The 14,779-nt window shown below is 38.1% G+C and overlaps 1 protein-coding gene across 8 annotated transcripts in view; it reads left to right on the forward strand.

Annotated features, from left to right (window-relative positions):
* The window catches only part of INPP4B (inositol polyphosphate-4-phosphatase type II B), a 315,266-nt gene that overhangs the window by 103,705 nt on the left and 196,782 nt on the right, over window positions 1-14,779 (forward strand). For 6 of the 8 annotated variants that reach the window (XM_042051970.1, XM_042051968.1, XM_042051973.1 and 3 more), the window contains exons 3-5: window positions 179-263; window positions 9,270-9,494; window positions 11,149-11,193. In XM_042051970.1, coding sequence (XP_041907904.1) covers window positions 179-263; window positions 9,270-9,494; window positions 11,149-11,193 — 355 coding nt within the window. Of the gene's footprint in view, window positions 1-178; window positions 264-9,269; window positions 9,495-11,148; window positions 11,194-14,779 lie in introns of those variants that run through there. The other 2 variants (XM_042051972.1, XM_042051971.1) reach the window with 2 other exon arrangements.

The raw sequence follows: 14,779 nt of genomic DNA on the forward strand, positions 1-14,779 counted from the left end.
CTTACTGACCTGAAGTAGGATGGCACAGATCAGTAATTAGAGAATGCCTGTATCCATCTGCCCAGTGACCCCTCTATGCTTCTTTGTATCTCCATGTTGCTTCAGCTGTGAAGAGCCAAACAGAAGGAGTTCCCAGTCAAGTTCCAAACTCTAATGTTTTGCCATCTTTGTTTCACAGAGTTCTGATGCCTCTGAAGTGGTAATCCTGGAGCGCTGCTGGGTTGTGGAATTCAGGAGTAAAACAGGTGTTTCAATAGTTCTCAGTAAGTAAGACATACCTCAGTGTGTTCAGTGTGGATCTTTTATTTCTGCCAACAAAAATGAAAATAAAAAACCCAGTCATCCCTTCATTGGAACTTTGCTAGAAATTTAACTAAAATATATCCTGCTGTCTGTGCAATGCATACATTTAAATACTGGTGGTCTCTGAATTCATGTGTAAAGAGAATATCCTGAAATCAAGTGTAAGTCATGTCATTGTCTTCCTCTGACAATACATAGAAGTTTGAGGTTCTATTTTGTCAGGCGTTTTGTACAATATGTGGTTTCTGTTGATGCATAGTCAATGCATCTTATTCTCCAATAACTAATCATTGCTAAACTTCCTATTAAATGACAGGTTTCCTGTTTTTCTTACCTCCTAGAAATTCTTCATTCATAAAATTGTTAAAAACAGCAGAAAAAATAGCTATCTCATATAAATCAGAATCCTTGGTTTAGGCGAAAGATTTTATTTGGAGAAAGTGCTGATAGTTTTTTCTGCAGGGGTCCCTTAACTAGCCATTGCGTTAGAAATTTTTTTATGACATGGGTTCTTTATGATACCATTGCAGAGTTTTGAAGTCCTTAGAACAGTTTGCCATTTTCTGTTAGCTGTGATGGTCTAAGAGCAGAGATAAAGAAGTTAGGCTGCATATGTGGGCTTGATGGATACATTTACATCCAGTAGAAGTTCCTATCGTCTTTTTTTATGCAGCAAAATCTCCAGCCCACTTCTAATAAAATGTTGCATTAATTATGCTGACTTTTGTCCTCACCTGCTGAAGTGATTCGTAGTGGTTGGTCATGTTTGAGAAGGCAGTGACTTAAATTACATTCATTGTGGATTTTATCCTTATCTGAATAGTATTCTGGGGAATAGCTCAAATCCTTCATCTTTTGTAGGGAACATAATCATATGTTTTGTGCCTGATGTTGAGGCACGGCACCAAAAAGTATTTCTTTCTGGCTTTGGAAGTATCGCTTTCCCTGACTATAAGAGCTGAATGTTTCCCATTGACTCTCAAATCGAGACTTTTCTAATTGTGCCCTCAATGAGTCCATACCGACTTTATGAGTATAAATACAGTCATGTCAGTTCCCTTCTGGCACTTCTTTTACAGTGCTTGAACACAATACTGCTGAACTGAACCCAGAACACAGCTGTAATTGCTGACAGGACTCAATTAGCTTTGAAGCCTGCAAACAGGACAATTTCTGTGGCAGCGAGACTGGCAGGTTTTTAAGCCCAAAAGCTGGGGACATAGACAACAATGAATACTGAGTAAGCACTTCAGGCTGCCTGTGGAGAAAAAAGAGCCTGTGAATATGTGTGGAGGAAGAAATAACCTTGTATAATCAGGAACTGAGAGACAGACATTCTAAAACCAAGCTTTTGAAGGTTGGTTGTGTGTCAGTAGGAACCAGGGGTAAGGGTGGCATTCTGGGCATCCTCTAAAAACATATTAAAGGGGAAAAGAGGAAACAGTGTAGAAAACTCCAGGTAAACAGAGCCAGCAAACGATGATGAATACTTGGGGCATTACCAAACAGAAGACAGAGGAAGATACAGACAGGTAGAGGAGAAATGTATTTCAGACTTGGCAATTTTCCTGTGCTGGAGAGCAAGGATGGCAACCTGGCTGATGATTTGTTGGATGGAAAAAGAAAGCCAGACTACTATGAGGTATTAGAACAACACTGAAGACAAATGAAGATGACATACAGTGTACTGAATGAGGATAAAATACTAAAAGAAGTGAAATAATATTCCATGTACTGTAGGATAGTATAAAATTCAGAAGAAAATATGGGAGAGAAAAGCAAAACTCAGGAACTAGGAAGAGAGGCTTTTATCAATAGGGGCTTTGACCATGAAAAGCTAGTTGAGTTGTCACAAGATTAGATCCATTGGCTATTGGGAGCCAAGAAAAGCTATAGAATGTGTATCTGGGACTTTAAAGGATTCAGATGAAAGCAGGGTAGGAGGAGGACATACCTGCTCACAATGTCAAATTCCTTGTGGAACTGATGGAGGAGAGCTGTGCCACAGCACAGCAGAAGCTCCAGGAAAGGAGGCTGTGAGATTTAACTTATGGTGGTAAAAGGACATTTTCTTAATCTTGCAAGCTTCAATTTGGAATGACAAAGGAGGGTTGGGGAGAGCCTTTGTCTGATTGTCTCCATGTGTCTGTGACCAGTGGATTGAATCCTAGGAGTTGTAAGAGTGAGAAATGGAGAATGACTGGGATATTTAGGAAGAGAACAAAATGAAGGGCAGTGGAATAAGCATGGAGGGAAAAATAAGAACATGTTCATGCAATATCTAGTGATTCTGTGGGGCTGCTGATTAGCTCAGGGCACTGTGGACTCTGAAACCACAGGGCTGTACAGAAGAGGTCAGACAGAGCAAATAATCCTGTCAGGGCTTCAAGTGGAGTGCTCCTTAAGCAGCCTAACTCAGAAGGTTTCCAAGTGGACCAGGGAAGGAAAGAGAATGATTTGTTTGGTGAACTTCAACTCTGCGTGTGGCTGATGGCTTACGTGCCCTTCTAAAGGGAACTGGTCACCATTAGGAGGACAGGGTGGTCTTTGGGTCACTGTTGTGTTTCCCTGGAACAGGGCAGTAGGAGCTCTGTGATTGAATGTTCAAACTGCCCCCAGGAGCAGTCTGAAGTTGACCACTGTGTTGTACAGAGCCTCATGAATGTACAACTGCTTCCTTTCCTCTTTGTGATGGTGTGCAACACGGCATTGGGAATGTCCCCAAGAGACACAGGCACAGTGAAGTGAAACCAGATGTGAGAGACAGCATGCAGGGACTGCCTTCTCTTAATCTGTAAATCTCTTCTGTCTTTCAGGAAGAGAGATTGCTTAAAGACTGTATTGCATTACTGTGTGTGGTCCCTTAGTGAGAGTTAGGGAGATAAAAGCTGTAGCATCCAGGTAGGGCTGGTGAGGAGGGTGGGAGGGAGCAAAGGAAGAAAACAGCTTTTCATACAAGCTCACAGTCATCTAAATCATATTGCAGCAAATCAGGAAAACAATTTAAAAAGGGGCCTGTATGTAGGAATACCCCTAAGACAGCAAGCGTTCCCTTCTGCCATTTGCAGTATGCAAGCCACGTAACTTGGAGACTTTTGTTTCAAGAGTAGTGGCTTGGAAAGGCAGGTCAGGATCACTTGCTATTTTAAAGATGGAGTAACTGATGCAAACGTAAAGGTTACTCTTGCAGATCTAGGCAGAGAAAGAAGACCTCCGAAGCCTGCCTTTTTTAAGGCAGGCTGATGGTCCAGCCAGAGATATGAACTGCTTCCTTTCAGCAAAAGCAGGCCACTGTTTTGCAAAGGCCATCTTTGGAACTTTCAGTGAGTGCTGCAATGTGTTTGTTCAGGGATCTTGAGATACCATTGTGATATTCAAATATTTGTGTGGTTTGCATTGCTTCCAGTATAGGTGTGGTATTTAATGAAAGGGTAGAAGCAGTGTGGCATGTGTGGAAGCTGACAGATATTAAAAGAAACAGAGTACTGTACTGCAGTATTCAACCTGTGGCATCATGCTATATTAATTTCAAATACTCAGACTCTTGGCGAGGTTCTGTAGGGACTTAAATGGAGCTTATAATAGTAACTTATATAAATCTATTCCAACATTGCAAAATTAAAAAAAAAAAATCACAGAAGATAAAAATTTTAATTAAATTCTTTATCTTTGATTGAAAATATAACTTCCAAAGAAAGATTAACATAGCATCATGAGTAACCATGGGATGATTTCATCACTACTAATTTGAACATGAAATGCATCAGCATATAGAATTCAGACAGCCTTTTGTGAATTAAAAGCCTCTGATGTCTGTATTAGAAATATCCTGCGGATATAATTTACGTATCAAAGCTTCCATTCTACTTCTGTTACAGCATATGGTGGTTAGCTGTGATGGTGCTTTATATTTTAGAGTGTCAGTGACTCACTGATATTCTTAACCATTTTCCTCTGCTGAGCTAGCAGCTGAGCTTAGAATTACTTTTTTGCTGGTGTGTGTGAAAAGAGACAGACAACCTTTGACCTTTTTGAACTCTTATTTTGCATATTAACAGAAGGAAAAATAATGATTCTCTAAAAAAGTCAAGGCTGTCATTGTGGACGTTGACCATGGGCTTTGTACATTTTATTAATTTGAATCATCCCAGTAATTTCTTCTTTGTCCTGTTCAACATGATGTTGTGTTATAGCTCTCATGAGGGAAAACAAAGCAAGCCAAAGAATATCAGCCTTCCTGTCACCTTTTACCTGCTTAGTAAAATAAACCAATAAAATCTTCTTAAAACTAAAGAAAGTTAATAACAAGTGAATAAGATGTAAAACCAAAGTGGAAATGTGTTTGTTTTATTTTATTTATGTTTTTACTTTGAAAGCCTTTCCATTAAACTGCTGTCTTTTGAAAAACAAGAGTCAGCTCCAATAGCTACCTAAATTTTTTTGGTGAATTCACAGAAACCAAGGTTTCTGTGTAAAAGATTGTGATTAAAATTACTATAAAATACACTTTAAAAATTTAGAGAAGTGTCATTCAGACATTTTTAGCAAAGAAATTTGTTTTCATTTTTAAAACAACTGAACTATCAAAGTATTTAGAGGCAAAAGAGGCAATTGCTATTGTTAAATTGAAAATCTTGGGAAACGTAAGTTTTATTATGAAATAATGTAAAGAAGGAAAAGTTATCTGAGGATGAAGGAGCTAACACCAAAATACATTTCTGATTTTAGGCCGTTGGGTTAGAGTAGCAAAGGCTTTCCAGTGCCACTGAGGATGCGTCAGCTTTCTTTGTGCTGTTCCATTATTTGACAGCAGTCCTTTAGAGCAGGGGGCATTGAGTTCTTTATTTGAGCTGCATAAGTCTAGTGGGACCATAGCTTTCTATGCTGACTTCTGTGGGAGAAAGTCCCATTGAGACCGTGCTTCAGCAAAAGAGTTGTTGGTGAACAGAGCCCTGAGCAGAAGAGGCTCTGTGCACAGACCCATTTGCTTTCCATTATCTCCTTCCTCAGGTCTTGCCTTCAGCTGAGTCTCTGCTACTAAAATGAGGAGGAGCAGCAAGAGATCAGGATACAATGATATATAATTTTCCTTTCAATTTAGTACTCCCAAGTTCAATGTTTGTCCTGCAAAGAAAACCACTGTTTTTAACTTTTTGAAGGTCTCCCCCTGAGTTTATGAATTTGGATCCCCACTGGGGATTTCCAGCAGGAAGAAGAGGATTATTGTTCTGCTATTGCAGATTCACAAGTAGATAGAAAATTTTCTTAATATTGTATATTCTTAAATCTTGCATGTCATCCTATTCAAAAATGTTATAACAGTAAAGCTAGGAGTGCAAACTAGATAAGGAACTGTTGTTGTTGAGGTCAGTAGTAAATGTTTGCAAAAGGTAAGGGTTTTTTTTCCAAAATTACTCATGGTAACTCCTGTCAGCAGTAACAGGATAGCAAAGGGTGCTAGTGTACCTGTATTTTCTACAATAACTCCTTAAGAGCAAAGTATGAAGTGCTTTTGTCCACCTATGAACCACTACTGCATTTAGGTTTATTATTTATCTTTTTATGAATTAATATACCTATTATATATTAAAATATGAATATTTTAATAAAACATGGAGTAAAAATTGTTTATTTAATTATTTATATGACTCTTCTGACATATCTGCTATTCATTTGAGGCCTTCATTACATTTGTGGGTCTGTTGGTTTCATTTTGGGAAAGATTCATATCAAATCTTTTCCCCCTACTGATACTTGCAATTAAGTGTCTGAGTTTGTTAGGAATTACTGTATTTTAAATAATAGTCAGCAACAATTTGAGGGAGAAGTGCAAAGAGATTATGATCTTTATTACATAAACAAGCCTGTGTGCTCCTTTATTGCAACAGACTTTTTTACCAGTGTGCATTTTTCATGTTGTGTTTCCTCTGGTAAGATGACTTGGTACATAAACCCTTCAGTACCTAAAGGGGGATCTACAAGAGAGCTGGAGAGGGACTTTTTACAAGGCCCCAGAGTGATAGGACAAGGGGGAATGGGTCTAAACTAAAAATGAGCAGGTTTGGGTTAGATGTTAGGAAGCAATTCTTCACTGTGAGGATGGTGAGGGCCAGGGACAGGTTGCCCAGAGAAGTTGTAGAGGTCCCTGGCAGCGTTCAAGGCCAGGCTGGATGGGACTTTTGGCAACCTGGTCTAGCAGAAGGTGTTCCTGTCCAGGGGCAGGGGGATTGAACTAGACGTTCTTTAATGTCCCTTCCAACCCAAAACATGCTGTGATTACATGCATTGAAACAGAATGGGAAATAGGTAATTTATCTGCTGTTGGACCTGCAGAATAAAACTTTTTACAGTTGCAGTGATGAGTAGTTTTCAGGCATTTTCATATGCTTTTCAGAATTTAACTTAGATGTCAGAGTACTCCAAGGATCTAAATATAGCAGACTGTAGTGTTTTGAAGTGATAGTTTAGAATGAATTTCCACATCTCAAAACTGGCACCTGTTAGATCAGAATATAGTGAATTATGCCCACTCCTGCATTTCACTATCCATTTCTGGGTCCATGCATATTAATGGTGATTCAGTATGCCTTGTGAGCTTGCAGTCTGATTTTTACAGCTAAGAGGTAATATAAATAGCATTATTTCAATTGAAAAGCATTGATTTCCTCCCAAAGCAGATGTTTTTTATCTAGCTAGTTGATAGGATATTTCAAGGCAAGATCACTGTTCCTATTTCCATTTAAAGATAAAGAGAGAAAAGAAAAGAATACCTTGGTATATTTGTATTTTGGCTGTTAAGTGTTGACTTGTTTCTCTGACAGCCTTTCCTTCACTAAGGTATTTTGGATATCCAAACTGCTTTTATTAAAATTGCCTGTGCTTTAAAGGCCGAATGGTATAAGCAGAAGTTAATTTTGTGGTTTGTTTTATTTTTGTGTGTGTTTTTGGTGGCTTTTTGGTGGGGGAGGGGTTGATCTTTTTTTTTCCAGGTTTGGTTGGTTGGTTGGTTTTGTTTAGTTTTTTGCTTGTTTGTTTTTGTTCTTTTTTTATGTGTTGTTTTTTTTTTTAGAGTGACTGCTAGTTAATTTTGATCTTGATGCTAGTTGATTACATGCCTTTTCTTTCCTTTCAATTTCCCACTAGTAGCTCCAAAATACTATGAAATAAAACAGATTCCTGACTCCTTGATGTCAATGACAGAACAGAGTAGAGCACTCTGCTATTGCAGATCTTAGCAGAGCAACAGAAAAGTTATCAGCTCTTCTAACTACTGGTCTTTGTGAAGGTTACTACCCTCATGGCTCACATGCAGTACCAGATCACAGGAGAGCTTACAGCTAAATCTTCTCTGTCTCAACAGTTGTTTTTGACAAACAGTAGAGCTCAGCTTGGTCAGGTTTGGTGACTCCAGAACAGATCTTGTGTGTAAACAGGATCTAATGAACAGCAGTTCCCTAGGATTTTGAATATTCTTCTCTCAAGAACTGAATACCTGGTTTTGCTACCTGAGCCAGGGTTAGAGGCAAGCATTTGAACCCCTATTAGCTTTTTTAACTGCCCCTGAAGCCAAAGATGTGTTTCCACTTTGTTTCTTTCCAGTCTTTTCTCATGAAATCTATAGTCCAGCTGGTGTATGAAATGTTACCCAGCATTTTTAGCAGCATCTGCAGCTACACAGTTAGATTTCCTTAGATCCAGCCCAGACAAAAAAACTGGTCCCACCTCCGCAGGGATTTGTACACAGTTTTTAGAGGCTTCCAGACTTGAGGTTTTATCTTTTATCCCCTCCATAACCATAAAAGTAGAGGTAATTGTAACTGGCAGATGCTCAGTTTATGAAGTGCAAACAGGTTTAGAATAACATGTGTGCAAGTGCCCAAGGTTAGATAGTCAAGGTAGTAAAAGGAATTTAAGTTCACATTGTATGAAAAAGAACTTTTCAGTGTTGTTTGGATTTTCAAACTAAGTATGAAAACCTTTAAGTGTTCTGTTTCATCCAGTAATATGATAGATGACTGATTTAGGTCAGAATGATTTTGATGCCCAGTGAAATACTTCTAATCCTTATTAATACAATAGCACAGGTGTTTTATAGAGTTTTATGTTTCTAAATTAGTTAGTAACTTGTTTTAAAGAAGCATTGATTTTTCTTTCTTTCCCAGTTTGCTCTTCTTGGTGTGTGTTGCACTAAATGTCACATTGAATTTGTGACTCTGGGAAGCCATGTATACTGCAGAATTTTAAATGTCTAAGAGGTGTTTTTTCTCCCTGTTCTAATCTCAGTCAAATGACTGACCCTCACTACTTATGTGGATTCCTTGGGAGCTTCAGCTTTTTTCCCCCGTCTTCTTTTTTTGTTCTTAGAAAATTTGATCATTAAACAATTAGACTCCAGGCAGAGCAGCAAATGGTATGTGGATAGTAATGAGGTCAGAAGCTCCCACATACAACCTGTTGAGTCTTCACAGAGGAGTTATGTCGTGCTAAATTATCTGCATGTGTTCCTGATCTGTATTCTGGCAAGGATGAATGAGAGGCTGAGCATAATGGAGGTCTCTAATAGAAGAGATGATGGGCACATTCATTCTGGAGAATCCCACTCTCTGACAGAACCGTGTCTGCTGCTCCTGCTAAACCAAATTCTTTTTCAAGTTAGCAGCTTTGAGAGCTGCCTTCTAGGCTGCAGAATCTGTGCTGGAAATGGATTTCCCATTTTGGTTTGATTCTGCCACCTAATTTATCCATCTGTTAACTGATTTTGGAACTACTCTGTGGATATGCTTAGTACGGCACCGAGTCTGAAGGAGCTGGGGTTTGACTCCAGAGGTGGAGGGGGCTGCATGGTTCTTTGACCATGAACAAAAATGTGCATGTGGTGGTTTTCATTGTGTATGACATCAATATTTCCATCATCCCCCTTCTGAAACACAGTTCCTAAGAGCTGTTTTTATGCTTTCTGAGTGCAGAGTTTCAGAGTGGAGAACCAGATCTTTACCTAGAAGCCGCATCAAAGCCAGACTGTGAATCTTGGGCTGTGGCACTGGGAGAGGCAAACTCAGAAGGTTTGCAGAATAAAATTCAGCATCTCCAGAGGCTGGTCATGGAAATCAAGGAGGAGAGATCATCAGATGAAGCACAACAGTTTCTCCCCACATCCCAGTTAGACAGTCTAGGAGAGCCCCAGTTCACAAGTAAGTGCATGTACTCATTTTATGGAGTGGTGGCCCAGTCTCCGTGGCAGTTCAGATCGTGTCACAAGCAGGGTACAAAATGATGTTCAACTTCTTGCTTGTCAGAGTGCAGTTTAGAGGAAATAAACTGATAAAAATTGTCTTTAAATGTTTTTCCCTGATGTATTTTGGTTTATGCACGTAACCTTCAGGGGAACAAATGTGTGATTACTGTGTTTCTGAGCTTTTCTCGCTAACCTATTTTCTTCGTAAGACTTAAAGTACTTTTTTCCTCTTTTATGTCCTATATGAACATATGGACTAGTGTTTAAAATATAGTCTGGTAACTCTGATAAATGTGTAAAGCTTTAGTAATACTTAAACTAGTATCACAGATTTGTTCTTTGTGATCTAAAAGCACTCTGGGGATTTGAATGCAAGTAGCCGTATGTTGCATTGTATTTGGTGCACTGGAGTCAGGAGACTGTATTTCAGTTGCCCGGTCACTTATTCAATTCTGTATCCAGCATATTCATGAAGGTGTTTCAGGCCAATATGCTAGTGGCAGAGTTCAACTCAGAAATTTGTTAAAGTTCCATTTAAAAAAAAAAAGCCAACAAACTTTCATTTTTTTTTTCTTTTTGACCTTTCTAAGCTCTGCAGCTGTAATTTTTCTCACACAGATGTGAATGAATAGCTACAGTAATGAGAATACTGTGAATCTAGACTTAGCAGCATCAAGTTTTTATGGAGCAGGCACAGCTATAAGTTTGGGGTGATTTTTTTGTTTATGGGATTTTTAATTTGTTTTTTTAAACAAAAATCTTGTTCCAGTTCATATACTAACTCAATCCTTCCTATCTGACCAATTTCTTAAATACTGACCAATAATTAATAATGCTTACTGGAGACAATACAAAAATGTCAGCAAGAGAGAGTTTAATTTCTACAAGTTCTTTGAAACTGTGGTTGTGATCCAATTACTTTCTGCATCAGGTGAACCACCCAGTGTTATTTACCTATCCCTCCTTGCTTCCTACGTTTCTCCTGTTGCATCTCTGTGGTTCACGCCTTTATTTTAGCACAGGAAGATATTGCCCTTTGCAGTAAATTACGCAGTAGAACATAATTCCACAATGGTTTAAACTGTTCTTGTTCCTGCTATGTGAGAAGAGGAATTAACGTACTTCTTTTACAACAAAAAGAATTTGGATTTGTTGCTTTACATTTCTTTTGTAGATCAATAACGTGTTTATATTCTACTACATTAACCTGATTTCCCTACTTTCACAAAACGTGGGGTTTGTTTTTAATGTGATGCCATACCTACTTTAAAATCAGTTGTTAGATTTAATGTTTTTCCAACAGATACATAGTCAGTTGTTGTGACTGAAAATCTTACAAGTACACATCCATGAAAGCCTGGGGTTTTTTTTCCTAGTTTCTTTTCCCAGCAACAGAAAGTTTCTATTAAGAAGGAAGTCTTCTTTCAAAGTAGCCTTTTTTCAGGCAAATTATTTCATCCAAGTTTGCTTTTACTATGAGTTTCTAACATAAAATATTACTTCAGTGGCAATGGCAGTAGTTATAGGCATGTGAAAGTTTTACTGTGTATCAAAAAGCAAGACATGGAAATCAAATTATTTCTAATATATTTTTTTCTTAACCTTTTAAGGTATTCAGAGAATTGCAAATGAGCCAAAGCTGGAGTTCAGCCTTGGTAAGATCTAATTTTGAATTTTTGGAATTGCAATGGCCTGTCTGTGTGTGAGGAGTTTTTATATATGTATAGTGTTACACAGTGTAACATGTGACCTGTTTAAAAAAATTAAGCTATACATGGGAGAAGTGCCTGTGCATGTCTTTTGAAATGCTGATTTTAGTTTCTTGATTTTGAATGGCTAAAGGTTTATTGAATTCTCTAATGTTGTGCTGCTCTACCAGGCTGAAAATCTGCCCAACTGCTTTGTAAATGTGGTTTGTGAAATACTACTTATTTGGAAAAAGACATTTGATTTGAAGTTTTTGAAACAATATAAAAGCACTGGTACTTTAAAACAAAATTCAGTCTAAATGCTATATTATTTGGTAGTGAAGAGGCAACATAAATGTTTACCTGACTTTGACATTTTATACTTAGTATAAGTAATTAGTATATGAGAACTATATATTATAGTATGTAACAGAATTTTTTGGGAGGTGTTGTATCAGGTCAAGCCTCCCCCTCCATTCAGAGGGTACGAATGATTCAGATTGCTCAGTAAGTCAAGCAATCTAATTGAATAAGGGTGTATTCCTAATAGGTCAGGGAGCACAATATGTCAGCCCAAACTGTGCAAAGCAAGCTTGGCTACCTTGCATTGTTCTTTTCAGTGCAAAAAAACCCCCTTACTTTGAAATAGTAAGTGAAATAATTATGTGCTGTACAAGCACTAAACACAATAATTCCATATCCGAAATAAGAATGATAACTAAGTTTAGTTGATTAGTGGCTGGACTCTCTTCAGGGTCTTTTCCAACTGAAATGATCCTGTGATTATTCCCTGCTGATGTGTATGGTAAAATAACACAGTTGCAAATAGTGTAGCTTTTGAAATATTTGATACTATATGCTGTCTGCATTCTGAACTAAAACCTGTCAAATTTGTTATGATTTTTAATCCATATGACCTGCTAATATTTGTCTGATGTTGTATAGCTGTACGCTGAGAAACTTTTACTCAGTGTTATTCAATATCTTTTAGGTTTAGTCTGGTATAAAAACTCTCATAACATCTGTTGCAAAAAAGTGTGTGTGAGGGAGAGGGAAATACAGATATCTGTAAGCAGAATATTATATAAATATTAATTAGACTCCACCGCTTGGAGAATTTAAATTGCATACAGACAAACATCCTTCAGAAACCCCCAAACACAACAAACAGGATGGCATCGGTGATATGACTGCAGGGTCTATTTCTGCCCCTTGCATTTTGGGATCCTCTTTCCTGGCCTTGTCCTTGGAACTGGGTTACACTTTGCTTGTGTGCTGCTACAACTACACTTATAGCTGACACCTTAGAGCTGTACCCTTAGGGACATATGCACTTCTGTTTGATACAACTATTTTCAGAATACCTTAAATTTTATCTGGGTATTTTTATTGTTATGTCTTTTAAAATTTAGATAGTCATGGCATTACAAAAAAATTTGTTGAGCAGGTCTTGGGGTTTTTTTCTGTATGGACTATTACTGCAGAAATTGTTAAATGTTGGCATGGAACAAAGGCCTTATTCTCTGCTGGGGGGAATCACCATGGTATATTAATCATTGAGTGGATTTAACTTTTCTGTCCATTTCTATACACATTTTATAGGTGATGTGACTGTAGTATTTGGGCAGAGCCAGTAATTGCAGTGTTCCAGCAATAACAAACTCCCACAATGACTCTGGTGTAGTACAGGAGAGGGAGGAAGATGCTACAAGCGCTGACTGCAAATTAGTTGAGCAATGCTTCAGGAGAAGTTGCTTTCAGTGATAAATGTGTCCTAGCAGGCAGAAGTGTAAAAACAAAGTAAAGCCATTTTCAGACTTGTTTGGGCTCGTGCTGAATGGATCTCTGTTCACTCAGTGTCAGTATTTGTGTTTTGCATTGGGCTGTTTCTGTCAGGCATTTACGTTCTGTGATTTGTTCTGCAGAATTATTGATTGACTCATTGCAGCTCTGTGAGGGATCTTATACACTGACTCCTGCTGCTGCTCAGGTAACAAATAGGAGTAGCAGCATAAACCTCTTGGTTTTGGCTAATACTCCTGCCCAGTCATAAGTCAGGGATATTTGGCAACACAGGCAACTGTATAAAGCTGATTCTTAGTGTCTTGATCCTAAAATAATACTAAATATTTAAGCATAACACATTTGTATTAGGGGAATCCACCTTTAGTGACTGAACAGTCCATGAAATTCTTATCTTAACAGTTTCCTTCTTACTGGAACATCAACATTCCCATGCCAACACTTCCTAACTCCAGCAACCCCCGTCATCAGCTCTGTGCTGTTTGTTTGTACAAATGGGCAGCAGACACCTCCTGCTGATGAGTGACACAGGAACAGTTTAGATGGGAAGGATGCATGTGCTGCTTGGCCCAACCAGTTAAAATTCCCCTTGCAAGGGCTGCCAGTGGAGATGCTCCTGTGCTGTTCACCTGGCAGGCCGAGGACACTGCTTGACTGATACCATCCTTTGAGGGATTTTGTCTCATTAAAGACTTGGCATTCACTTTAGCTAATCAAGGACTTCCAAGGTCTCTCTCTGAGATGAGCCAAGGCATGGTAAGCAGGGATGAGAAAGGAATTTGCTTCAAGCAAGCACACTGCTGTGATGTGTGCCTGGCTTTGGTAACCAAATCTTAGGGCTCTGTAGAGACATTTCAGCTTCATTAGGCTTGTATTTGGCATTTAGAATTTGGAAGGCAAATCTAACAGTTAATGATGTATAAAGCTGGTCTCTAGCCCTGAAAGAACGGCTTATACATGTAATTTTGTTCATACTCATTGTATAATCAATATTTCTATATTAGTTAAGTAGCATACTTACACATATGTATGCAAATAGACATCTGCTTATATCAGTTGATATGCAAGTGTGTTTAAATGTGTTTAAAAAATTGTAATAGTTCATAATTATATTTTAAGTCTCTTGTCACTAGTTTGTCAATAAATAACATTCAGAAGTGGAACTTTAGTAGCTAAAACAAAATATAGCTTTTAAGTAATACTTGGGTGCTGCCTAATACATGAGTTTTATTTAGGGACATTATATCTAAATACTGCTCTTCAGTGTTTAAAGACAACTATGTTTTGAAATAATGGTATTAAAACTCTTCCTAGGGGTTTGTATTTTTTTGTGGTAGCTACCTGTATCCATAATACACTGGAAAGCATTCTCTTCATAAAATGTCCAAATATTGCCTTCTCTTATTTTATTTTAAAGTTCAATAAAGTGGTAATTTTTTCTTTTCCCCTGAGGTTAAAGCAAAGAATAAAACTCACCTGAATTACAGCTTTCCACTGCAATACACTCAGCATTTTCAGGAGTGTGCCTGTCTTGTAGCATAACTTTGGAGTCAGAGCATCCTTTAGACTAAGATTTTTGAGTTTTATATTCCTGGAGACTCTTTGGAAAAATGGCTGATTTCTGAACCTTGTAGCTGCTGCTAAGTTTAACTTTGCAAACTTTCTCTTGTTGTTTGGCAGAACAAGTGCCTGTGTTCTGTGTGTGTACTAGTTTGAAAACAAACCAGTGGGAGGCACCAAGTCAGAATAA

This window comes from Corvus kubaryi, unplaced genomic scaffold (assembly GCF_017639235.1).
Source record: "Corvus kubaryi isolate FWS band 111438036 unplaced genomic scaffold, C.kubaryi_AGA036_p1.0 77, whole genome shotgun sequence".
Taxonomy (NCBI): domain Eukaryota; kingdom Metazoa; phylum Chordata; class Aves; order Passeriformes; family Corvidae; genus Corvus; species Corvus kubaryi.